This window comes from Mirounga angustirostris, unplaced genomic scaffold, assembly GCF_029215605.1.
Source record: "Mirounga angustirostris isolate CCGP_5_RB_7025 unplaced genomic scaffold, mMirAng1.0.hap1 SCAF_10, whole genome shotgun sequence".
Lineage (NCBI taxonomy): Eukaryota > Metazoa > Chordata > Mammalia > Carnivora > Phocidae > Mirounga > Mirounga angustirostris.
In genome coordinates this window covers 29,756,133-29,783,621 of record NW_026991718.1, presented here as the reverse complement: position 1 = coordinate 29,783,621, position 27,489 = coordinate 29,756,133, and the positions used below count along the sequence as shown (strand labels likewise).

The window sequence follows — 27,489 nt, the reverse complement described above, 5'->3', positions numbered from 1 at the left end:
TAATTATGTAGCTAGGAGAGCTGTATCAAAACTGTTATTCCAGATTATAATCACACTGAAATAGGAAGAATATAGCAGAAGCCCCTGGAATTGTGATAGGGATTATCCATATTTGGATACAAAGCCAGAACACTATCAAAATATTCTAGAAACATCTCTTAATGAACCAGGTTTTTAATAGAATACTGGAATATTTTTTCCTATAGTTGTGGAATGTTTTTATGCTTTTTAAAGATGATTTTATCTTTTTGTCTCATAACTTCTTCACAACAATGCTGTACAATATAGTGAAAACCAAAATAGAGTTTAAAATGTCTTATTAATTATTGAGCCAATTTGCAGTATAAGTAGCCTGTCTATAATTCTATGTACTTATTTTTTATGTGATTATTTTAACAGTTCTTGGTATCATACCTTTTATATAATAGATGTAGTTGTGGAATTGAATTATCTAGTTTTATCTAAATAAAACATTAGAGTTGAGGTCTTTGCAGTAATAAACCTATTTATAATACAGAATCAAGTTAGTTATACATAAATTTAACTTAAGTATATAAGAAAACTTGTCTTGGCAACATAGGAGAACATCAAATAGAGAACAGGTTGTGCCTTTGTTGCCAGGTATTTAATTACTAGCAGACAAGCATAATTAAATGTTGAAATTCTATTTCAACAACTTACTTTTGAATATGAGTTAATATATAAATTAATACTTTAAAATATCAACACTAAAGTGTATTGGCAAGCAGCCACTAAGGAATGTTTTGGGAAAGAACATTAATAACAGATGTGCAAATTCTAGCCAACAAATAATCTTAGTAAAGGTTGTAAATAGTGCTGCTCTGTTGAACAGAACAGAAACATCCTAAAACCATATGCAGAGCAGTACGATATTTTATAGAGGACCTAAAATAAATATGTAGATTAATGAATTTTGAAATAAAACCAGTTAACTCTGCCACTGGGTTATTGGTTTAATTTCTTAAAACTCTAAAAGAATAATGTTTTGTGTTTATATTGGTTCAGAAATATATATATTTTTATACAGCTATTTTAATTATCAGTCAAAAACAATCACTTATTTCAGTGATTTCTATATTTTTGTGATATGAATTAAGATACTTAAAAAGTAGGGGCACCTCAGTGGCTCAGTTGGCTAAGTGTCTGCCTTTGTCTCAGGTCAGGGTCCCTGCTCAGCTGGGAGTCTCCCTCTCCCTCTGCCCCTCCCTACCTCTCGTGTGCTCTCTCTCAAATAAATAAATAAAATCTTAAAAAAAAAAAAAGTAAAAGAGTCATTTTCATTCACCTTGTCAAGCTAAGAAAGAAAAAAATAATTAAAACAGTTACTCTGAATAATTTGAGAAAACATACAGTTCCAAGAGCAGTATTCATTCATTCATTCATTCACCTGTTTATTTTCTACTTTGTTATATTAAAACTTCAAGGCAGCTTGAAAGCATATATAAAATATAAGAAAACATAAGTTAATAAAAACATGAGTAGGCAGGAGGGCACTTGATGTAAGGAGCACTGGGTGTTACATGCAACTGATGAATCACTAAATTCTACCCCTGAAATTGATAATACACTATATGTTAACTAACTTGAATTTAAATAAAATCTAAAAAAAAATCCAAAACCATGAGTAGGAGTACAGAGAAATAAAAATGCCTGCCATTCGAAGGTACATACTTGCTCAGGCAGGCCACAAATTTGGCTCTACATTTTCAAAGTGAAAATGGAAATCTTGTTATTGTCACAATTTGTAAAACCTCATGAGATAAAATGCACATCAATTATTTAAGATAAATGGAATATATTAATATCATATATCAATTTTTCTAGGGCATTTCATTTAAAAAGACCGTGTTATTTAATACAAATTTTGTCACCCACCAAATTATTAATCATGGGACTTTTTCTTATAATGACCTTTACCTAATGCCATTGGTATGATACCCAGAATTTTCTTGAATCACAAGGATTACAAAATCATTCTGAGTCAGGACTTGAAGTTATTTTTATCCAGAATTTGCTGGTAGGTGTATTTCCAAGGTAGAAGGTGGTAGTAGACCGTAGTTATAGCAGTGGGTCTCAATTTTGGTGTCACCTTAAAAATACTTATTAAAACACATTTCTCAGCCCCACTCCCAGAGCTCCTAATGTAATGGGTTTGGGGTGGGGTACAAGAATTTGCATTTCTAACAAGTTCTTACTCATGTGGATGCTGCTGGTCTGGGAACCAGTTTGAGAACTTACTGAGTTACACGGTAGTATTGAACAGCTTATACCTGACACTCATCTGCAGTACTATCAACTCTGATGTCCTTGCAGGCTAAAGAGAACCATACATAAAGGTGGGAGATCTTGTACATGAGAAGCTCAGTCCTTCCATGTAAGGCTGTATGGGAAAGCCCTTACTAATTCCTAACAAAAGCTTGTAGAATCTCAGTCTCTCTTTTGCATATGCACCAGGCCCCAATAATTAGGAACTCAAAGTAAGTGCTTGACATATATTGGAAAAGTAGTCAGCCTGAGAAACTTTCCTTTCTCAGGAAAGACGAATGTTAGGTAACGGAAGGAGACATGGAGCTGCCAGTAACATTTTGGCAATGTGTCATACGAATAGTATTAGCTTCATTAAAGAGATAAACTGAGCCCTGGTAGAAGTGGGGAAGATGACGGCAGAGTAGGAAGAACCTAGGTTCACCTGTCCCATGAATATAACTAGATGATAACTATCAAAGCATCCTAAATACACCAGAAATCTACCTGAAGACTGTAGAACAAACTCCACAACTAAATGTAGAGAAGAGGCCACAATGAAGAAGGTAGGAAGTGCAGGACACAGTTTAGAGGAGAAATGGATCCTGGTTGCTGCAGAAGAGAGGGGAGCCACAGAGAAGGGCAAGAGAAGAGCACTCAGGGGAATGCACAATGAGAATGCTTCCCCATCCATTGGCTTGGAAAGCAAGAGGGGTTAAATTTCGTGGGTTCTTGCAGCCAGAGGGGCTTCAAGCCTGAAGTTGTGTCAGTGGACTGGACTCCGAGAGAATCCAGAGGCATCAGGGAATCTAGAGGCATCGGGGCTGCTCTTGGCGAAGCAGGCACACAACCCCAGGGACACACACTGTGGAAACAGCGATCTGAGAGTGCCTGGAGCACACAGTGAGGGGATTATTGGCTCTTCTCAGAGCCTGCCCCTGAGAAGCAGCATTTATGAGAGACCTCTCTGGGAACATGGGAGCTGGCTGGCGCCATTTCTCTCCCCTGCCAATCAATGGTGATAGATCAGTGGAACAGAATAGAAAATGCTGAAATGAACCCACAACTCTATGGTCAGTTAATCTTCAACAATACAGGAAAGAATATCCAATGGGAAAAAGACAGTCTCTTTAACAAATGGTGTTGGAAAATTGGACCATTCTCTTTCACCATATACAAAAATAAACTCAAAATGGATTAAAGACCTAAATGTGAGACCTGAAACCATAAAAATCCTTGAAGAAAGCACAGGCAGTAATGTCTCTGACATCAGCCATAGGAGCTTTTTTTTAGATGTGTCTCCTGAGGCAAAGGAAACAAAAGCAAAAATAAACTATAGGATTATACCAAAATAAAAAGCTCTGCACAGCAAAGAAAACAATAAAACTAAAAATCAGCAACCTGTGGAATGGGAGAAGATATTTACAAATGACATATCCCATAAGGGGTTAGTACCCAAAGTATATAAAGAATTTATACAGTTCAACACCTCAAAAATGAATAATCCAACTAAAAATGGGCAGAAGACATGAATAGACATTTCTCCAAAGAAGACATACAGATGGCTAACAGACACATGAGAAGATGCTCAACGTCACTTATCAGAGACACGTAAATCAAAAGAGATACCACCTCACACCTGTCAGAATAGCTAAAATCAACAACACAAGAAACAAAAGGTATTGAGAATGTAGTGAAAGGGGAACCCTCTTGTACCGTGGGGGGTGGGAATGCAAACTGATACAGCCACTCTGGAAAACTGTATGGAGGTTCCTCAAAAAGTTTAAGAGTTAAAAGTTAACAATATGATCCAGCAATCCCACTACTAGGTATTTATCCAAAGAATATAAAACTACTAATTCAAAGGGATACATGCACCTTATAGCAGCATTATTTACAATAGCCAAATTATGGAAACAGCCCGTGTCCATCAGTTGGTGAATGGATAAAGAAGATGTAGTGTATGTATGCATGTTACACACACACACAGTGGAATATTAATCAGCCATAAAAAAGTGAAATCTTGCCGCTTGCTAGATGGAGCTAGAGAGAATTATGCTAAGTGAAATACAGTCAGAAAAAGACAAATACCGTATGATTTCACTCATGTGGAATTTAAGAAATAAAAACGAGCAGAGGGAAAAAAAAGACAAACCAAGAAACAGACTCTTAACTATAGAGAACTAACTGATGGTTACCAGGGAGGAGGTGAGCGGTCGGGGGCGCGGGGTGGGGGCTGGTGAACTAGGTGATGGGGATTAAGGAGGGCACTTGTGATGAGCACCAGACATTGTATGGAAGTGTTGAATCACTATATTGCACACTTGAAACTCATATTACACAATGTTAACTAGCTGGAATTTAAATTAAAACAACAAAAAAAACAGTCCTGAGGAGTTAAATACCTATTAAGAGGTGTCATAAGAATTTGAAACCAGACCTTTATTCCCAGACCTGAGTTCTTAGTAAAGGAAAACTTTAAAAGTCTCTAACCATATCTGATACTGCCTGACTTATTACATAAATTAATAAACCAAATACTTGATTTCAGATTGTAAATTCAATTGCCATAAACGCTGTGCATCAAAAGTACCAAGAGACTGCCTTGGAGAGGTTACTTTCAATGGAGGTAAAATTCTTTTTCTTAATTTCCATAAAAGATCAGAGAAGGTCACAATTCTTTTGTGTATTATCTTTGCATAAGATTATATTTGCATATTTTATTTTACTTTGTTTCTTAACTTTGACTTTTTTTATTTAATAAACAAAAAGCAGACATCAGCTATGGTACACTTTTATTAGTCATTATGCCTTCCCATTTTTCCTTTAACCCACCTACCACTTTGTAGTCTCATATTGCCAGTGGTGCTGCATATTCTCTTCCATCTTAGACAAAAAAGACTTTTAACACCCTGCTGTTATCGCAGAGGTTTTCATAGTTCTAGTACTTACTGACTGCCAGGCACTGTTCCACACTCTTTACGTATATTGACATTTAACCTAAGAACAGTCCTTTGAAAAGGTTAAGTACTTACAGATGAGTAAACTTGGGCACAAAGACATTAAGTAACTTGCCCAAGAAATGTAGCCAGAAACTTACAGCATTGGGATTTGAGCCCACGTGTTCTGGTCCCTGAATCTACAGTCATTAGAACTCCCTGTCTCTTTCTCCATCAGTCATTCCCTAGACATTTTCCCTTGCGTGCTGTTGTGTTGTTGTTTTTTTTTTCTCATTTCAAGATTGTATTAATTGAAGTGATTACCTTTTTGGAAGGAAGAAGTAATGATTCTAAGCATAATTTTTCTTTAACATTTACATGACTGGTAAAAACTGAATGTAAGTAGTTCTATAGGAGGAAAAGCATAAGGAACGGAAATTAAATTTCTTAAGACTTTAATGTTTTCTTTAATGGCATGTTTTTTATAGTTGCTGTTTAACACCGTTGATAGCGTGATTGGTTTTCTCATTTGGGTTACTCTGAATAAATGTAGTTTTTCTATAGACCAAAGTCTTCTCTAGATTTATGGTTCATGTCTTTTTGCACTTTTCTACTGTTGGATAAATGGGTATCAAATACTATTTATATTGATTTTACGGTACATTTGTATACTAATGAATTTGAACATCTTTCATATGTTGACTGGTTACTTACAGTTTTTTCCCCTGTAAATTACCTGTTCACATGTTTTGTCCATTTTTCTGTTTGTTACTGATTTGCAGGGAGTTGTTGATAATTCTACCTAATAATTCTTTATCAGTTATACTGGACACAAATACCTTCTGTGTTGTGGCTTATCATTTTTTAAAGTAGCTTTATTCAGATAGTTTTTGTACTTTACACATTTAGTTTATTCACAAAGTTAGGCAGCCATCATTACAGTCCAATGGTGGGACATTTTCATCACCCTGGTCACTCCCCACTCTTCCTCACCAGCCCCTGGCAGCTGCCGTCAACTTTCTATCTCTGTGGGTCTGTCTATTCTAGACATTTCATATAAATGAAATCGTATAATGTGTAGTCTTTTGGGACTAGTGTCTCACATAGCTTAATGTTTTCAGGGTTCATCCATGTTGTAACATGTATCAATACTACCTTCTGCTTTGTCGAGAATAACATTCTTCTGCATGAATATACCACATTTTATTTATCAGTTGATGGACATTTGAGTTGTATCCACTTTGGGGCTATGATGAATACTGCTATGAACATTTGAGTACAGTTTCTGTGGACATACGTTTTCATTTCGCTTGGGCAGATATCTAGTTGTGGAATTGTTGAGTTATATGATAACTCCATGTTTAACATTTGGAGGAGGACTGCCAGGCTGTTTTCCGGAGCATCTATACATTTTACATTCTCACCAGCAGTGTGTGAGGATTCTGATTGCTCCACATGCTCGCCACCACTTGTTATTGTCCGTCATTTTGGCTCTTGCCATCCTAGTGAGTGTGAAGTGATAGCTCATTGTGGGTTTTGTTTTGTTTTGTTTTATTTTTTATCAAAAAAGGAAACATCAAATTTAATTTAAAGGAAAAAAAATCAGAAATTGAGGAAACAACAGAACAAATCAATTCCTGAAAAAAAGAGTTCTGCATCTTGGTGATCACATTTATTGAAAGGATTGGAAAAAAATTAAAATGCCCTTTAGCTCAAGACTTTTTTAGTTATCCACAAATCACCTCATTTCAGGAGTGGAAGAATCCTTGGTCATTTCTTAATATCAAAATTTACGCAGGTTTCTCTTTTGAATGTCTTCTACATTTAAAGAGGCAATCATACGAAAGCTCCTATATTCCATACATGATAAATTCTTTGTTTCAGCCAACTCTTAATGGAGGGGCAACTAGTACAACACCATCTCCCCGGACAAAAAGCATTGGAATATCCCGTTTTGTTGATTTATATATCTCTTCGTATTTTTCCTCATCAATTTCTATAGTAGTCACAGTTTCTTCCATATCTCCCAATATCATATTTAAATGCTGATCGTAAGCATGTAATCTGCCTCGAAGCTCTCTGTCATTTCTCATTTTCACATAAATTCGCTCATCCAGGCTGAGCCTGATAAGATCCAGGGTCTCTTCTACAGTGTTGGTAGTTTGTTGCTGATCCACTTCGTCCGCCATGTTTCAAACCCTGCTCATTGTGGTTTTGATTTGCATTTTGCTGATGGCTAATTGATACGCACATCTTTTCACCTATCTGTTGGCCATTTTTACATCTGCTTTGGGGAATATCTATTATTCCTGTCCTTTCCCTATTTAACTGGTTATTTATTTATTGAGTTGTAAGAGTTCTTTAAATATTTGGGATACAGGTCTCTTATTTGATATATGTAAATATTTTTCCCCTTCTTTGGGCTGTCTTTTTACTTTCTTGAGTTATCATTTGCAGCACAAAATCAAGTCTGATTTTTTCTTTTGTCACTTAGGTTTTTGGTGTTCTATCTAGAAGGCTTTGCATAACCCACGGTCACAAAGATTCACTACTATGTTTTCTTTTAAGAATTTTATAGAGTTAGCTCTTACCTTTAGACCTGTGATCCACTTTAAGCTTTCTGTTTGGTTTAAAAAAGAGGTCCAGTTTCATCTTTGTGCATGTAGATATCCAGTTGTACTAGCACCAGTTTTTGAACAGACTATTTATTCTTTCCCCAACAAATTGCCTTGGACCCTTGTGGAAAACCACTTAACTCAACAAACAATAGTGGTGGCTAATCTTTTACTTTGTTTTAATATCTTCTGTCATATAGAGATTTAAATTCTAATTAATCAAATTAATTTTCTGCCTTGTGGTGTGTGAATTTTATATCTTCCTGAAATACTACTTTATCTTGAATCATAAAGATACTTTCCTAGATTTTCATTAAGAGTTTTAAAGCTTTTTTCCCCACATTTCATATACTCTTTCTATTTAGATGGATTGATCTCCCATTAATATAAAACTCTGAATTCATTTTAAACTTTGCCAGAACCTTCCAGTCTGGGAGCGGATACAGATATACCAATGGATATTGATAACAGTGACATGAACAGTGATGGTAGCCGGGGCTTGGATGACATAGAAGAACCATCTCCTCCAGAAGATAAAATGTTCTTCTTGGATCCATCCGATCTTGATGTGGAAAGAGATGAGGAGGCTGTGAAGACAATCAGGTAGCACATGTCCACGGATACAGGGTCAGTCCAGGCACTCCCTTGAGAAAGAATCTCTTTAAATGGAACCTAAAATATAATTTAAAATCTAATTAAATTGTTGCTAATTCTTTTACATGCACCACAGGATTTCTGAAATAAATTATTATCACTTACGCCATCCACTCAACATGGGAAGGTGTGAGAATCCTTGTTTTCTTGAAGAGAAAAACACTTTATTTAAATATAGTCAGGATGTGTTATCTCCCTGTGGAGCAGCCACCACAAGGTGTCAGAATTGAACTATCAGTTAAAGCAGCCAGTTGCTTCATACCAGCAGATTATTGGACGTTAGAAACACCAGTACGAATGTATACCTACAAATGTTGCACAAAGATGATGGTGATGAATTTGTGAGCGGTTAATTAGACTATTAGCACTTTGTAAAAATGCTATTGGATTATAAAACTTCTAAATATCCCCTTATGTTTATAGAAATTCAGTTTTTCTATATATACAGCTTTATAGGATGTACTACTTTGTAATAAAATGTTAATATTTTGGCAGGTTTTGTTTTTCATTGGCAACCAGGAGGAATTTAGAGAAAATGGATCATTTATCAATCTCACATGGCTGAGTGGTCATTCATTCATTTTGGCTTATCATTAAATTACAGCTATTACTATCATTCTCATTCTGAACTAAAATTTAATGTTTACCCAGTTTGGAGACTATCAAGAGAACTTAGCTGGCTTCCTAATCATTAATACATCATAATTTAAGAGAATATATTTAACTGAGACTGAAATTGAAAAACCATGTGTTTTTCACACATACCCCCAAATTGTTCTTTTCCTCTAGCTACGCTGTTCCTGACCCATATTTCCGTATTACCTGATTTGACTCGGTGCATTATTTATTATTTTTATTTTCTTAATTGTTATCTGTAAATCATTTTCCTTTCAGTGTCTTCTGCTAGGAAGACTTTTTGCTAACAACGTGAATAATAGAATCTGACATTTGAACCATTTAAAATTGGGTATAGGTATACTTACTTTTTACCTTGTTATGAATTTACTAATTAACCATGCTGCCTAGGGCAAGCATGTAGATATCCCAGCAGTCCCAAATGAGACCCTCCCCCAGGCTTCATATCTTCCAATTAGGGAGGATTCTTTCTGCTCTGTGCATTGTTTTGTGTTATGACCCGTCAAAAAATATTGATGACAAATAATGAGGACTTGCAGTATTATCTTAGTCTTTTATAAATCAACTGTGTATCATCATAATGGGATTTTTTCTTAAGCTATTTCTCTAAGATATTTTGAAAAATTTTAGCTCAATTATCTTAAGGGCTAATGAGTTTACAGTATTTATATGATTTTTTAAAAATTGAAATTATCAATATTTTATCATAAATTCTAAATGTTTTTTAGTCCATCAACAAGCAGTAATATTCCGCTAATGAGGGTTGTACAGTCCATCAAGCACACAAAGAGGAAGAGCAGCACGATGGTCAAGGAAGGGTGGATGGTCCATTACAGCAGCAGGGACACCCTGGTCAGTAACCACAGACATTGTAATATGGTAGTGAAACTTTGTTATATGCTTTACTTTATGCATTTTTAAAATCAAAATAATGAGATATATATTAAGACATTTTAGTAAACTGGAACTGTAGTTACGCTTGTAAAGAGTTTTCAAAAGGCAAAACTGAAATATTTTTACAAATTAGTAGAGCAGTAGAGATTCAGACAGTATTTGGGGATACAACACCAAATATAGAATCCGTTAAAGAAATAATTGGTAAGATGGACTTCATTACAGTTAAATCTTCTGCTCTGCAAAAGACAGTGTCAAGAGAATAAGACAAACACAGACTAGGAGAAAATATTTGTAAAAGAGACATCTGATGAAAGACTGTTCTCCAAAATATACAAAGAACTTTTAAAACTCAACAGTAAGAAAACAAACAACCCAATTAAAAAATGAGTCAAAGACCTTAACACATACCTCACCAAAGAAGATACACAGATGGCAGATAAGCATATGAAAAGATGTTCCATATCATATGTCATCAGGGAAATGCAAATTAAAATAGCAGTGGAATACCACTACACACTGATTGGAATGGCCAAAACCTGGAACACGGACACCACCAAAGGCTGGCAAGGATGTAGAGCAACACATACTTTCATTGCTGGCGGGAATGCAAAATGGTATAGACACTTTGGAAGACAGTTTGACGGCTTCTTACAAAACCAAACATACTCTCACCATATGATCCAGCAGTTGCACTCCTTGGTTTTTACCCAAAGGATATGAAAACTTATGTCCACACAAAAACCTGAATATGTATGATTTCAATAGCTTTATTCATAATTGCCAAAACTTGGAAGCGACAGGATGTCCTTCAGTAAGTGAATTGACAAATAAACCATAGTACATCCATCCAGACAATGGAATATTATTCAGTACTAAACAGCAATGAGCTATGAAAAGACAGGAAGGGATCTTAAATGCATATTACTAAGTAAAAGAAGCCAGTGTAAAAACTACATACATACTGTATGATTCCAACTATATGATATCTGGAAAAAGCAAAACTATGGAGACAGTAAAAAAGATCAGGGGTCGAGGGTAGGGGACAGGTAGGCATGAATACACAGAAAGAACACAGAATTTTTAAGGCAAGGGAAACACTCTATAAAATACTCTGTAAAATATAATGATGGAAACCTGTCATCACACATTTGTCCAAACCCATAGAACGTACAACACCAGAGTGAACCATAACGTAAACTCTGGACTTTGTGATTATGATGTGTCAGTGTAGGTAACAAGTGTAACAGTTGTAACAAGTGTACCACTCTGAATGAGGATGTAGATAATGGGCAGGCTATGTATGTGCGGGGGGCAGGGAGTATATGAGAAATCTCTGTACCTTCCCTTTAATTACGCTGCGACCGAAAATGGCTAAAGTCTTCATTTTAAAAAATAAAGAGATATGTAAAAAAAAACAAAACATCAGAAAACAAAAGCAAAGACACATGACACACTGGAAAAAGTATTCTGAAGTCATAATTTAGACAAGGATTAATTTCATTATATGTAAAGGATGACAACAAATTCATCAGAAAAAGACCACAACACAAAGAATGGGCAAAGAATATCAGCAGAGTTCACAGTCAGGGAAATACAAATACTCTTAAACACAAGAGCTTGATCTCGTTTTTAAAAAAAAAAGTACAATTTAAAATTTCACTGAATTACCAGGTTTTATTTATCAGTGTAGCCAAGATCAAAAAGTTTAGTAACATAACTACCTTAGTGAGAGTAAATAGGTACTCGTGTTGCTGATGAAACTATAAATTGGGTCAAGTCTTATGAAGGGTGATTGACACTGGCAAGCAAAATTACATGTGTATATATCTTTTGAGCCAGAGAGCCAGATTAGAAATGTAGCCTATAGGTAAATTACGTATCTGCACATGTGTACCACGTATGTATTTGAGTGTGCATGCATAAAATTCTCTAAAAGGATTCCCCGAAACCTACTACCATTGCTTACCTGGAGCAGGGTGGGAGTAGGATGTGAGTGGTGGTGGGAGTATACTTGTCACTCTATATATCCTTCTTATATTTGCAGAATTTTGACCCTCATGAATTTTAAGCCTACTCAGAAATACAAACTTATGAATAGAAATGAAAGGGAAAGGAAAGGTACAGGTACTTTGGAGGAATCATTATTTTTATACCTCAGAGTTTTATGCCCTTTATTTTATAGAGAAAGAGGCATTACTGGAGACTGGACAGCAAGTGTCTAACATTGTTTCAAAACGAATCTGGATCAAAGTATTATAAGGTAAAGATTCCACATTTTGAAAAATATGTACATTGAAATATTGTATATTTTCCAAATATTCAAATAATATTAATTATGTTGGCATATATCTATTATGACTCTGCCTAATATCATGTATAGAAATCATGGTTAAGTTCCTTGTTGAAATAATTGTCCCACACCCCTCCATTTCACCCCTCACAATAGCCCTGCTACCCAAGGTTGTTTTTTGTTGTGAGTTCCTTTGGTTTCGGCCTACTTGTCAGGTTGGTACTGATTGCCTTTTGGACACTATGATTTAGATTGGGCAGTTCAGTAAGTCCCATGATCATTGCCTGTCCAGAAGATGCCAGTATGGTATTTGGTGTTCCCCACTGATCCATTTTATCTTAGGCCCTGATTCCAAAAGCTTCTTCTTCACCTTCGTATAGTCTTCTTTGCTTGGCTTGCTCCACACTTTGCTGTGTCCCAGACGGACACCAAACAAAATTGTAGACTGTAGCAATTATATCCTTAAGAAAGAGAATAGAAACTAATGACTTGCTTTGATCTGGTTGGGTTAAGTACTTTTTTGTGTGTGTGTTAGGAAGTGAAGTACAAGTAAATACTTGTTACATTTATGGGCAGAACCAGACGGAATGCTTGAACAACCTATACTAACATTCTACTTTGGCTCTTATGTTTTCCTTTGTTCTCCTCTGAGGGCTGTATCTTGCAGACAGCTGCTGGTAGAGAAGTAATTGCTGAGTTGATTTAATGACAATTAGAAAGTGACAAGTGTTGGATATAGTGGCAGTTACCCTCCACGATCCTCTCTTTCCTTGCAGTCTAATGACCTGCTGAAGGCCTGAAGCACTGGCTTAGTTATTATATTCATGCTCAGCCTTCAGCATTGTTGGGCATGCAAATCATTCAAGGCAGATATTATCCTAAGACTTGACTATGTGTTCCATGTACCACATACTTGTGTTCATCTTAATGCATTCATTAGAAATGCATATCTCTGTTTAGTGTATTTGAAAATAAAAACAAAGATGTATTCATATCTTTTAATGCTTAATTTTTTACTTCAGGAAATTCCACTTTCAGAAATTCTCCGCATATCTTCGCCACAAGATTTCACAAACATTTCACAAGGCAGCAACCCACACTGTTTTGAAATCATCACTGATACTATGGTATACTTTGTTGGGGAGAACAATGGGGACAGCTCCCACAATCCTGTTCTTGCTGCCACTGGAGTTGGAGTTGATGTAGCACAGAGCTGGGAAAAAGCAATTCGCCAAGCTCTCATGCCTGTTACCCCTCAAGCAAGTGTTTGCACTTCTCCAGGGCAAGGGAAAGATCACAGTAAGCAATAAGCTTGTTGATGGCTTTTTTCCCCCTCTGGTTCTTAAGCATTTTGTGGGTGTGGTTGTGTTTCTGCATGTATTTCTTTTTTTCTTTTTTTTAAGTTTTTATTTATTTGAGAGAGAGAGAGAGAGAGCATGAGCAGGGTGGAGGGGCAGAGGGAGGAGCAGACTCCCTGCTCGATCTCAATCCCAATCCCGATCCCAGAACTCCGGGATCATAACCTCAGCCAAATGCAGACGCTTAACCGACTGAGCCACCAAGGCGCCCCTCTGTATGTATTTCTAATGCTCACTTTAAGCTTCATCTGTACTAACCAATATTGTTAGTTAATTCCTTTATATAGTTATGTTAGTTATAATGTATCCATACAATCCCCAGAGCTAGGTTCCAGAGTCAGTCTCCCTACATTCAAATCCTGGTTCTGCCAACCTGTTATATGATCTTAGGCAAAACCTTACCTCTCTGTAATAGTACCTACTTTATAGGCTTGTCAGCATTAAAGAAAGAGAACCAGTAAGGGATAGAACAGTGTTTGGTATCCATGAACTCTCATTGGATTAAGCAAACTTCTAGTATTTTGCTTCATGGTGGGATATAAACAGGTGATAAAGTATTATGGTTCACATCATACTTGTGAAATCTATGAAGTCAGAAATGCTGTTTTTCTTTTAACTGAATTAAAACATTCAGAAATACTAAAAAATTACTGAAACATGTTCTTTGCACCAACAAAATTTATAAAATAAAACCTAAATTTGATAAAGGATCAATTGAAAGCCATGATGTGACTTTTATGCCATTGGTGTTGTTATTTATAGGGAAACATCATTCATTAGACAAATATATTTAAATCAAAATAAGTATCAACCAGTTCCTAAATGTACTTTATATCAGTTCAGCTGTATTATTTCATGCACCTATTCTTGGCATAACGCTAGGCTCTGAGCTAAAAACACAGAAATTAAGGGAGATAGGACATACAAACGTTAAGTGTTAAGTGGTAGCATAAGGCAGTAGAATGCAGAAATGAGTAATGCATTACTTGGGGGATGCAGATACGGATAGGAGGAGTAAGCAGAGACTTCATGATAGAAAAAATCTGACTTGAACCTTGACCTTGGATCTCAAGTAGGTTAGGATAGGAAAAATTAAAAGGGAAGGGTGGAGGGGGGGGTAGTGTTACTCTAGTTAAGGAGACGGCTGTGATCAAAGGGATGAAGGTAATGACCGTGAACATGTTTGGTGTTTAATATTGATTCTTAGAGGATGAATTAGATGGATATTTACAGTGCTTCTTAAGTTTTGGGGGATTTTAGACAGAACTCTGATATCCTAATTAAAGCCATAGACCTTTTCCCCCAGAAAATAATACAGGGACATAAAGACAAATTTTATGTATTACTGGACATAGGAACCTTCTCCATTCTCCAGCCCATCCATGGACCTCCTCCCTCTAAATATTAAGAGTCTCTAAAAGCAGAATTGCGGAAGGGTTAAGAGTGAGGATGCTAGACAATGAAAGCATAGTCGCCGCTTACTGGCTGTGTGATCTTGGTCTCTGCGGTCACTAATCTAAAGTGGGAATAATAATAAACGCATATAATGCACTTAGCCCAGTTCCTGACACGTGAGTAATACTATGACTGGGTTGTTGGCTGCTTGCTGCTGCTTCTGGAGTAGAGTTCTGGGAAGCAATAGAGAATAAAACTAGGTGGAGCTAGACAGTGGAGGCCTTTGAAACACAATCAGTATTGACTTACACAGGAAAATGGAACGACTGAAAAACAAAACTTTAGACACCTTAATGTCGTCGATGCTGGGCCTTTTTTGTTCATTAATATTTAATATTTGAGTTATTTAAAATATTTTAAGATTGACTTAATATTTTTAAATGCAGTCTTTGACGGTCATGTTACTTATTTTTGACGTATAGTATGCTTATATTTTCTTGTTCTAAATTTTTATATTTGGGATCATAAAGGAAATATCACATCTTGTTTCTCTGAGTTCTCTCCGAGATTCTAGATGTTTGAGACCTAGTCTCTTATTTTCCATGTGGCCCTTTTCTCTTTTTTGTCAGTTACTTCCTTTGCTTACCAAAGTAATATAGACATTTTACAGTAATACGGAATATAAAATGAGAACGTCCTTCCTGTACACTTGTAACACACCCCCTTATTCCTGCTCCTATATCACCCCCCTCAGAAAACCATTATTAACAGTTTGCTGTATATTTCTTGGTTTGGAGAGAAGGGAAGCTGATATTATCTATACTGTATTGTTATATTTTTATTTTTACAAAAAATGTGGTCATACTCTGTTCTTTTTGCAACTTGCTTTTAGCCACTATTTAATTAATGTGTATCAGATGTATTTCAATCTCAGTATATAGATTATCTAATTTATCTGATTTTTTACTATTAAAGTAATGCATGCTTTTTATGTTTTAGAAAATGCAGGCAGTATAGAAGTATATAAAAACTAAAGTCTTTGTTCCCCAACCCTTACTCTCATTCACGAGAAGTATCATATTTTCTTTGTTTTTAATTCAAATGCTGCTGCCTTACAACTTGCCTTTCTAACTTAATATGCCATGGATAGCTTTCTAACACAGTATGGATAGCTCTACACCATTAAATGTTTAGATAGTATTTCTTTGTATGGATGTATCATATTTTATTTGACCAGTTTGTTGTTGATGGGTTGGTATTATGTGTGTGGATAAATTTTTTTAAAGAACATAATTATATTAACTGTATGTTAGCCAGTTTTTTAAATTTAATATACTGTGGGCATTCACATGTCAGCAAATGTTAATATTAAGTCATATAACAATTTTGTTCTTTTCTCATACATCATCCTTCTGTTTTACAGAAGATTTGTCTACTAGTATCTCTGTATCTAATTGTCAGATCCAGGAAAATGTGGTAAGTAAAAATTACAGCTAAAATATGCAAATTGGGTAATTAAAATAGGTAAAATAAGATGTGAAAATCTTATTAGAGAAATAAGTTCAAGAGACAAAAAACAAACTTTTAGAATTAGAGAACAAACTGGTGGTTGACAGAGGGGAGTTGGGTGGGGGGATGGGTGAAATAAAGGGAATTAAGAATACATTTATCTTGATAAGCACTAAGAAACATTTAGAATTGTAAATGACTATATTGTACACCTGAAATTAATATCACACTGTATGTTAATTAATATTTGAATTAAAAAAAAAGTTCATAGGCCAAAATATTGAGTACTTGGCCTAAAGAAGCTAGATTTTGTGGCTGATAACTACTCTAAGGGGTTCTGCTTTATGAAGGAAACTAAGGCAGATTTTTTAAATTGTGAAAATAAAGATAACTTTTTCACAAGTGATAGTAGAATATTACATAGTGATAGACTAGTTCAAAGAGAAGGGAGAGATTACTTCTTGCTGGGTCAGCAGGGAAAACTTCCTCAAGGAAGTGAAACCCAGAGCTGTGCCGCTAAGGTTGGGAAGGAATTTCAGTTGAAGTGCAGAGGATGAGGGCAGGGAACAATAGTTCATGCAAGTACAGGGACTGGGATGGGCAAATAGAGGGAAGCAAGACATACAAGACTTTTAAGGCATAGTGAATAGAAGAAGTTTGGCTGCTATATGTACGCACGTATTGGGGATTATGACAGGGATTAGCATACTTTCTATAAAGGAATAGATAATAGATATTTTAGGCTTTGGGGACCATACCCAGTAATTTCACTCTGCCATGGTAGTGAGAAAGCATCTATAGGCAGTACATAAAGGAATGAGCATGACTGTGTCCCAGTATAACTGTATTTATGGACACTTGAATTGAATTTTATGTCATTTTCACATGTCAAAAAATACTACTATTATTTCCCCTTTTTTAACCATTTAAATGTAAAGTCTATTCTTAGATCAGGAGCCTGTACAAAAAGAGCCAACAGGCTAGATTTGCCAACCCTGGATTAGAAAGAAAAAAGGCTAGAAAAAGAAGTCTTAAAATAGTTCATTGGCTATATATAAATTTCTCTGATAAAAATCTCACCGTCGGGTGCCTGGGTGGCTCAGTTGGTTGAGCGACTGCCTTCGGCTCAGGTCATGATCCTGGAGTCCCGGGATCGAGTCCCGCATCGGCCTCCCTGCTCGGCAGGGAGTCTGCTTCTCCCTCTGGCCCTCTCTCTGTGCTCTCTCTCATTCTCTCTCTCAAATAAATAAATAAAATCTTTATATAAAAAAAAAAAATCTCACCGTCTTCCACTTGGGGCATCCGGCTGTAATAGCTGTAGTATATAGATGTTGGCTTTTCTAAGACTGCAGTGAAGACTGGATATCCAGTAATGTTCCAGGGAATAGAGGGTTTTGAGGAGATGTAATCTGTGTATCTCTTGTCGTAGTGGTAGGTAGATTCTTGGGGAGGGAAAGAGGGATTACACAAACATGAGATCACTAACTTTGAAGGATCCCCTGAGCACTTGAGGGACATGCCTATTCATAGCTGAGAAGGGAAAAGGTTCAGAACTGGTCTTTGTGAAGACCTTTTCTAGCAGTTACTATTTGACTAATGGATGTTCCCTCATCTAATTTGATTAGAACAAAAATTTCATTGGTTAAACAAAAAGTTGATTAAAGTTGGGAAGCATATAAAAATGACTCTTATAAACCTTAAAATTTTCATTATACCTTAAAACATGCATATATGCACATTGATTGATTTGCTTTTGTCACAGGGCTGAGACGACTTACTTTAAGTATGGGTCTGCTAAGTAGAGTTGCACTATGTCTTTCTTGCATCAACCACATCTGTAATGTAGTAATGCAATTCTGATGCTAATCACCCTGATTTTGTGCAGACTCCACAGGTTAAGGGCACAGTTCCTAACAAGGCTGCCCTCACTTGAGACAACAGCCACAAATGCAGGAGTCCCCAGTTCACCCATACTTCTGACCAACTGGCTACAGAGTCAGAGGATTCCCACAAATCCACACTGAGGTTCAGTAATTCACTAGAATGTCTCAGAACCCAGGAAAATGCTGGACTTATGATTATAGCTTTATTGTAACAGATAAAAATCAGGACCAGCCAACCAAAGACACATAGGGTGCAGTCCGGGAGAGTTCTGAATGTAGAGCTTCTGCATTCTCTCCCTGAAATCAGGACATGCAAGCCTACAGCACATTGATCTGTAACCAGCCTGAAAGTTACCTGGGCTTTAGTGTCCAAAGTTTTTGTTGGAGTTTCATTAAGTAGGCATGATTGACTGAATCATTGGCCACATGATTGAACTCAATCTCCTACCCCCCTTGTCCCCCCTGAGTTTGGACTGGTTCAAAGCCTCAACACTCTAATCATGTGGTTGGTCTTTCTGGTGACCCTCCCCCATCCTGAATCATCTTGTTAGCATAATTCAGGTGTGATCCAAGGGGCTCATGAATAACATAACCTAAGATACTCCTATGACTTGGGAAATTCCAAGGATTTAGAGTCTCTCTCTTAGGAACCAGGGACAAAGGCCACTCAAATTCTTATTATACAACAACACCCATAATGCATTCTCTATAATTTCCACTTTTTGTTTCTTTAAAGTAGAACCAGGGATACTTGTGAAATATTCTGGGAACAGATCCTCACTCCCACAGTCTGGTATTTGTTTTGCTCACAAATAAATTGACAGCAGTTGTTTTGGTGTCTCATCTTTATGGAGTTTTCTTTTCTTTTCTTTTCTTTTTTTGAGATTTATTTTAGAGAGCACAAGCAGGAGAGGGAGAGGGAGAGAGAATCTCAAGCAGACCCCACACTGAGCACAGAGCCCAGTGCGGGGCTCGATCTTGATCTCACCACCCTGAGATCACAACCTGAGCTGAAACCAAGAGTCAGACGCTCAACTGACTGCACCACCCAGGCACCCCCTTAATGGAGTTTTGTTGTTTGTTTGGTTTTTTTTTAAGATTTTATTTATTTATATGTCAGAGAGAGAGAGCCCAAGCAGGGTGAGCGGCAGGCAGAGGGAGAAGGAGACTCCCCGCTGAGCAGGGAGCCCGATGCAGGACTCGATCCTGGGACCCTAGGATCATGACCTGAGCCGAAGGCAGATGTTTAACCGATTGAGCCACCCAGGCGTCCCTTTTATGGAGTTTCTAAAACTACTTCGTTTTCATAGAAATCTCTCATGTTTCATTGACTTATATAGTATACATATTTAATTTTTTGTAATTAAATTATATGATCTATAACAAGCACATTTGGCATAATGGGTTTGGGAACAAATTCAGTTTTAAGAGTTACTCATTGGGATACCACATCCATTTTATGAGGTTACTGCAGACATCAGTCAATATATTCTTTTCAGAGGGAATGGAAAGTACAGGTTATTCTGGTGAGTTAGTAAAGAAAAGGTGTTAGGAGAGCCTCTTTAAATAGGTAGTACTTACATGACCCTGATATGTCCTGAATTATTTATCTTCTTAAAAGATTTTTATGTTTCCCTAATACATCATAAACCTCTTAACTAGGTCTGTTTTACAAATTAGCTACCTTGTACAGAGTCCTCTATACAGTTAGGGCTCAATAAATGTTGATGACAGTCATAAAGTCATGGGCATTTTTTAAATTAGGAGGGACCTAGAGATGTAGACCGATACTTTTTTCCAGATGAGAAAGCCAAGTCCCAGGGAAGTCAGCAATTTAAGATTACCTAATTTAAATGATTTTTATATGCCAGGCCCTGGACTTGACACTTGGTATATATCTTCATTTAATTTACTTAAAAATCCAGTGAAATAGATGTTATTATATCCCCTTTACCAGTGAGAAATTGAGGTGTGTGCAATTCCATTTACTTAATTGAGTTACCACCATGAGACAGGCGCTGGCGGGGAGTGTGACACCGACGGAGATGGAGTTGACTCCTGTAGACTCCTGCAGACTGTGGCACATACCCAGACAAGGGGGCCCCTGACTGAAGCGCTAGGGGGGCCTGGAGAGTGCCCCCAGAATATTCCCACAGCAACAGCCAGCACCAAGAATGAGGGGAGGGAGGGAAGAAAAATGGGGAGGGATCCGAGTTACAGACTTTCTCACACATACACTTTTTATCAGGCTTTCAAAATGAGCCTAATCTCAATAATATGAACCTTCTGAGTTTTTCTCTCAAATCAAGATAGCAAATCTCTTTAATAGTGAAATAGGTAAAATTATGTTAATTTTTTATGTTATTTACTTTATATAGATCATTACTTACTAAATACAAGATTTTCTTTTATTCAGAGCGTTTTTCCCCCCAAAGGCCTTGTTACAGAATACATTATACTTGTATATTAAGAGTCATAGTATTAAAATTGGGCTTTTCTAGGAAATGAAAAGTCTGTGTTCATAAAATATTTGTTAGGAAACTTAGCTGCCTCTCTCATAAAAACAAAAATGTGTTCAGTATTAGAATGAAAAGAGTCAGAGGTGTTGACAGTGTTGAATAGAGGGAAATAATGCTGCTTCCTCTTTCCTAAATAGGACATTAGCACAGTTTACCAGATCTTTGCCGATGAGGTGCTTGGTTCAGGCCAGTTTGGTATCGTCTATGGAGGTAAGCAACTGCAGCCTGGTGCATATTGTACATACTCCAGAAATTTGTGAAATTTAAAGATCTCTGCTAGCTCTTGTGTCTTGTCACAATTTTGTCGAGTGGCTTTTTTCTGAAGGGTTGATTTGCATTCTTTTAGCTCCACCCTTTTCACTCTGAGTATTCATTCCTTAATTCCAACTGCACACTTTACAAAGTAACAGAATCAGGAAATCAGTTTCACAGTAGTCCTACTTTATCTCTTCTTATAGCTCACTTATAAAGATGTTTGTGAGGGAAACATAAATGGCTTGAAGCTTTTGTTGGGCTGTGTGGGCTCGTTTATCCAAGGATATGCCCTCCTGGATTTCCAACACAAATGGCCCCATTCGTCTACTGTTGGCATGAATGTTGTGTCAGGTGTGAAGACCTGAAATCTCACTGTGACTCATGGTATTGGCAGAGTCATTTAAGCTCACTGTGCATTAGTATCTTCCTCTGTTTAATGGAGCTAACAAAATTTGACCTGCATAGCTCACAGGGTTGTTAATTAAGCCTAATATACATAAAAGTACTTTTTTTATAAGCTATGATCCAAAGTATAAAAGAAATGTTAAATCCTATTCCTCCCTCACTGACGCTCTTTAAGTAGCCTCCTAGTTGGCCTTTCTGCTTCAAGGCTTGCTCTGATATGTGGTTAAATAACTGTGCTGACTCAGTGAACCTAGAATAAAACTAATTCATTGATAAAATGTTTCTATCTTGACAGTGTTTGAAGACTAAGAGTAGTTAACTATCATTTATTTAATAAGGTGGATTATTTTTCAGCAAACAAGTTCATTCAAATTTCCTTCCATTTCAAGTAATGAAACCACCTTTAATAGGGGCAACCATTATTAAGGGAAAATATAATTTACTTCTTAAAAATAAAGATGAGTGAAGGAGAAAGAAAAAATCAGCCAAAGAAAAGAAATCTAAGAGGAAATACATATCTGTTTCAGTCTTTGTTCAACTTCCTGATAAAGCTTTTATATTTTATATGAGCTGTCAATTTGCTTTTCCTTTCTTTTCTATACTTTTTTTTTTTTTTTTTTTTTGAATAGGAAAACATAGAAAGACTGGAAGGGATGTGGCTATTAAAGTAATTGATAAGATGAGATTCCCCACAAAACAGGAAAGTCAACTCCGTAATGAAGTGGCTATTTTACAGGTAAGAAACCCAAGTTGCTTTTTATTGGTTTTAATTTTTGATTTTTGAGTTTTTAAATGCAAGTCTGTTTAGCGTGCTGGTAAGAATAAGGCTTATTTTTTCTTCTGTTTTCATCTTATGGCCTTTGGGCTCAGTGAGAGACTGGTGGGCATCTATGTTAAATTCTTAAGTCTTTTTTTTAAAAAAGGAAAAATTAAGTTATAGTAATCTAGGAGTTACAAGAACTGCCATTATGATAGTAGTTTAAAACATATTTTCATAAGTGAAATCTTAACAACAACAACAAAAGTAAAAATTTATTCTTAAGTCAGCACTCCAGAAGCTCAGAATACTTGGATACTTGTGTCCCCACATTTGACTAGGAGGTCAGCACTATACCCATGCAGTGCTCACAGATGATGTGTTTGGTTATTATAGCAATTGCTATAAAAATAAGGTCTGCTTAAAAATTGTGTACCTTTTCATTTGTTATTTTATTCATTTAAAACTCTGAAGATTTAATTTTATAATGTTTTAGTCCATTAAGGTATATTTTTAAAGATATGTTGGCAATGACTTAACTCCCATTAAATAAATTACTGTTCTTATTTTCATCTAACATTTTTTACCTCTTTTGGGGGTCATCTGGAAGACTAAAATTTAGCTTTATCTTTATTTTTATGAATATCATATAAATTATAATATGCAAATGTCTATTCACTGTGTAGCTTTTGCATAGTATTTAAGAAATCATGGTGATATAATAGTTAATGCTGTCAGAACCCCATTTGCTTGTGAGTGAAGTTCAAGAAGACACAGCCTACTGAACTTAGGCTTCCTTGAAGAAGCAGGTAAGAAACTTTTATAAACACGGGATTCATTTTACATGTATTACGTTATTGGTTACCAGCAGTGACATTTGCCTCCCGTGTTTTTCAGAGGAGTGATAATTGAAAGATTGTGGTCTGCAAGCTACCTGTGGTCCCTTCAGGGTCACTTCCTCCTATACAACTACCTTCATATAGAAAATTAATAGCATTCAGACTGTATTAGGATATGAAAATTGTTAGCGATCTTTTTTCATATCTAATTCTGGAATCTTGCTCATTGTCCAACTAATACACAAAAAATAAATTTTTTTTTTTTTAATTTTATTTATTTATTTGACAGAGAGAGACACAGCGAGAGAGGGAACACAAGCAGGGGGAGTGGGAGAGGGAGTGGGAGAAGCAGGCTTCCCGCGGAGCAGGGAGCCCGATGCGGGGCTCGATCCCAGGACCCTGGGATCATGACCTGAGCTGAAGGCAGACGCTTAACGACTGAGCCACCCAGGCGCCCCACAAAAAATAAATATTAAGGATATGTTCTTAAGGCTTGATTCATCCTTGTCACTCTGATGACAGACACATCTCTAAACTAAACACTGAATAAATTTAGGGATTTCTGGGTAATGCACAATGCAACAATGGTAGTACAGCCTTCTGGTTATTTTCATTGATACTGCTCTACAGGGAATACAGATGAGTGATTGTAGTATCTCTCCAAATATACTATTTTCATCTTAAATTTAATACCATACTTTTTGTTGTAGATTCTTTTCAAATTTTTATATCCAAATCTATATTTAGTGAATGGCTTACTTTGTGCCAGAAACTACACTTAATAAGTACTTTTTCTTAACATCACCCAACAGGAAGAGGACAGGTTTAGAGTTTGAATCTAAGAGCAAACCACATGCTCTTTCTGCTCTACCACATTGGACCTGTTCTGTGTGTCTCTGTGTGCGTGTGTGTGCACACTTGTAAAATTCTGACTTCATTTCCTTTGCAATGTAGAAATTCAACAAATTCTTCTATATATAAAGGTCAACTTTAGCCTACTTTGTATTTGAATTACAATTCTCTTGGAACAATCTGAATGTGGTAAAAACCTTTTTTAAAGGAAACTTTTTTCAAATACTACCTCATTTGCTGAAATTCATTACACAAGATTTAATCATATGAGCATTTGACATGGGTTGAAAGGAACGTCCTGCACTCCTCTACTCACTCACTCCACCCTTTGGTTCTGCACGTCCCTTCCCTGCTGTGTCATTCTTACTTTCCAGTCTTTGGCCCTGGTTCTTGTACATAGTCCTCATTAAACAACCTAAAAGGCTGGCTGAACCCCGCCTGGTAGTTGATTCTGGTACTGTCGGTTTCCTGCAGCTCCACTGACATCCCTGGTTTTTCTTCCCCAGGTCCTCACCTTTATAAAGAAAGGTTAGGGGGTAAAGACTAAGCATCTGACTGAGACTATAGTTTTGGCCTTTCCAATGGCAGGGAGGAGGAATTCTAGAATCATTGATTAAGGAGTGACCTTATAGTTTACCCAGAACATCCAGCCTCTCTCTTGTGTGCTTGGTGATAATCTCTGTATTTCTATCAGTTTAATAGAAAGGAAGACATGACATTTTCAGACATTTGCAAATATTCTGTTAGGCTGAGCCAGAATCTGTTGAAAAAGGTTCCACTATAGACACTACACTCAACAAATTGAGTCTCTTTTCCGAAGGATGGCCACACTGACTGTCTTGCTGTTCCTAAAATATGCCAAATATGGTCCTGTCTCAAGGACTGTGCTCTAGCTATTCCCTCTGCCTTGAATGCTGTCACCCCCAATATCTGCATGGCATATTCCCTTATCTCCTTCAAGACTTTGCCCAAATGTCATTTCCTCATGAGGCCCTTGCATTCTGTTCAACATTGTGTACCCATCCACCCTCACCCTCTTCTCTCCATGGCATTTACCACCTTCATACTGGGTAATTTACTAATTTGTTACCTCTTGTTTACCCCCCACCTTGCTAGAATTAATAAGCTCCATGAGGTGAGAGAGATTTGTCAGTTTTGTTTGCTCATGAATCCAGGCCACCTACATAGGACCAGGTGCATAGCAAATACTCACTTAATATTTATTGAATAAATACGTTTATATGGGGGATTACCTGTAACATATTAAATTTTTCAAATGGAAACGTGAAATGGTTCCATTTGTATAGTTTCTTAAGGTAAGTATACTTTGCACATGTGTACATACAGTTATGTAAAGAAAAGGATCCATTCCTACATAAACTGCTAATAACATGACTACATCTGCTGGGGACTGTGTTGTGGGGCAGGAAAGAAATGGAGGCTTTTTACTTTTGTTTCATAGGGATGTGGTAATATAAAATGTCTTTGCTCTTACCTGAAGTGGGTAGGTTAGAGAGTAGTAATGGGAGAAAATATGTGGCGCTCTCATGGCTACCCTATGTAAATGGGAAAATGTCATCAGAAACTTAAGAGAAATTTCTGGTTCTAGTATTAATTCACCATTTTCCCCTTCTCTTTTTGGAAGTCACCTAAAAGCTACAAGAAAAATGATAAACAGAAATTTTAAAAAAAACTAATAAAAACAGAAGAAAGTTCAGACCTATAAAATAGGTAGAGGAGTTTTTAACACTGGAGATGGAGCCAGGGTGCATGTAAGAAGAGGCACCACAATAAGGGCTGTTTTTGCTGGCTCTTTCTGAGATCTACAATTGTGATATCCTCTCTAGGTGCTTCCTCAAATAGAAGAAAGCCAGCGGGGTCATGATCTGATATTTAAGTGAGAATACAGTAAGTGAAGGGAAGAAGGGCACTTTAATAGTGGAAGAGTGCAGATCACACCAAATAACAGTAGCGGCCTTTATAAAGGAAAATTAGAGAGGAGACGGGGAGAAACTGACAGGCACGTCAGTAGTCCTTGCAGATGAAGTAGCCCAAACTAACAACATGGTAGGTCTAAACAGTGTAAGGTAATGTAATCACTTTATACTGAAGTCTGTACCCTAAAAACAAAGAACAAAGAATACCTCATTCATTCAAAACACAGTAATTAGTACTTTGATCCTAATGCAATAAAACTAGAAATAAATTATAAAATCAAAAAACAAAAAGCTCCCACAATCCTGAAAATTTTTTTAAATATCGTAATTCTTAAAGAGCAAAATCAAGATTTCAAAGTATTTAGAAAATAATCGCGAGGGGCACCTGGGTGGCTCAGATGGTTAATCGTCTGCCTTCAGCTCAGGTCATGATCCCGCAGTCCTGGGATCGAGCCCCACATCAGGCTCCTGGCTCAGGAGGGAGCCTGCTTCTCCCTCTCCCTCTGCCTTTCCCCCTGCTCATGTTCTCTCTCTCTCTCCGTATCTCTGTGCCTCAAATGAATAAATAAAATCTTAAAAAAAATAATAATCATGAAAATACTGTATCAGCTATTAGACTATTGCTCAGAAAATTATAACTCAGATATTTACACAAGAATGAAAATAAGTGAATTAAGAATGCAGCTCAAGAGGTTAAAGAATAACAATAAAGGAAAGCAAAAATAAGAGAAATAAGAACATCTTGGGGAGATGACCACAAATACTGAAAAAAATTTAAAGGCATTTTAAGATGCTGCTTTGTCCAATTCTGTCAAATAAATTTGAAAACCTAGAGAAAACGATTCTCTATGAAAGTATAATTTATCAAAAGACTCCAGAGGAAATAGGACATTTAAACAAACAGGAAGTTAAGAGACAATAATGTTATAGCATACTTCTATTTTTGTGTGTGTGTACCCTTTACAGGGCGCGGGGGCGGGGGGGGGCATGGAGAAACTTACAAAACAACTACAGCATGGGGACAGCCAACCACACTTCGAGCTCTAAGCTGATCAGAGTTGTGATATTCTGAATCTTCCCCTGCTCACTACTATTATCACACCCATGTCACTTGTGTTTACTATATAAAATTGTCATTTTTTTATTTTGCTGCTTGGAATACCATCTCATTAAATTGTTTTAAATTGATTAATAAACAATATTTTGCACTTGCTGATCATTTTTTAAAACACCATGATTCAGACATTGAGCTAAAATGACTAAGACAGTCTCTGCTGTCTGGGAACTTACTAGGTCCCAGAGCAAGATGCATAAACATACACAGTACCGTGGGATAGGTATTGCTACATGTATATACAGTGTTAGGTGAAAACTACTGCAGTTGTCCCCAAAAGAGGTAATGGGAGCTGAAAGTAAAGCCACTACAGTGGGAGTTGAGAGATGGGGGCAGATTCAAAACACATTTTAGAGATGGTGCTCAACCT

The 27,489-nt window shown here is 36.6% G+C and overlaps 3 protein-coding genes across 6 annotated transcripts in view; 1 reads left to right on the top strand and 2 right to left on the bottom strand.

The window, feature by feature from the left end:
• The window catches only part of PRKD3 (protein kinase D3), an 86,021-nt gene that overhangs the window by 48,803 nt on the left and 9,729 nt on the right, over window positions 1–27,489 (top strand). For all 3 annotated transcript variants that reach the window (XM_064572115.1, XM_045884421.3, XM_045884422.2), the window contains 8 exons: window positions 4,817–4,894; window positions 8,239–8,422; window positions 9,838–9,961; window positions 12,189–12,266; window positions 13,319–13,595; window positions 16,473–16,525; window positions 21,098–21,170; window positions 22,250–22,356. In XM_064572115.1, the coding sequence (XP_064428185.1) occupies window positions 4,817–4,894; window positions 8,239–8,422; window positions 9,838–9,961; window positions 12,189–12,266; window positions 13,319–13,595; window positions 16,473–16,525; window positions 21,098–21,170; window positions 22,250–22,356 (974 nt within the window). The remainder of the gene's footprint in view (window positions 1–4,816; window positions 4,895–8,238; window positions 8,423–9,837; window positions 9,962–12,188; window positions 12,267–13,318; window positions 13,596–16,472; window positions 16,526–21,097; window positions 21,171–22,249; window positions 22,357–27,489) is intronic.
• LOC123850988 (U6 snRNA-associated Sm-like protein LSm3) lies at window positions 6,039–8,087 on the bottom strand. Its single transcript, XM_064572125.1, has one exon. It carries the CDS (start codon window positions 7,391–7,393, stop codon window positions 7,085–7,087), a length of 309 nt encoding a protein of 102 aa, XP_064428195.1. The 5' UTR covers window positions 7,394–8,087; the 3' UTR covers window positions 6,039–7,084.
• Window positions 8,363–27,489, bottom strand: part of NDUFAF7 (NADH:ubiquinone oxidoreductase complex assembly factor 7) — a 61,623-nt gene continuing 42,496 nt past the window's right edge. The window contains exons 11-12 of one of the 2 annotated variants that reach the window (XR_010405515.1): window positions 17,842–18,000; window positions 12,269–12,757 (exon numbers count right to left, since the gene is read on the bottom strand). The gene's annotated coding sequence lies outside the window, so the exon portion shown is untranslated. Of the gene's footprint in view, window positions 8,492–12,268; window positions 12,758–17,841; window positions 18,001–27,489 lie in introns of those variants that run through there. The other variant, XR_010405516.1, reaches the window with a different exon arrangement.

Excerpts from the sequence above, each read along its gene's own strand:
- LOC123850988 (XM_064572125.1), bottom strand. The coding sequence starts at position 7,393 with ATGGCGGACGAAGTGGATCAGCAACAAACTACCAACACTGTAGAAGAG.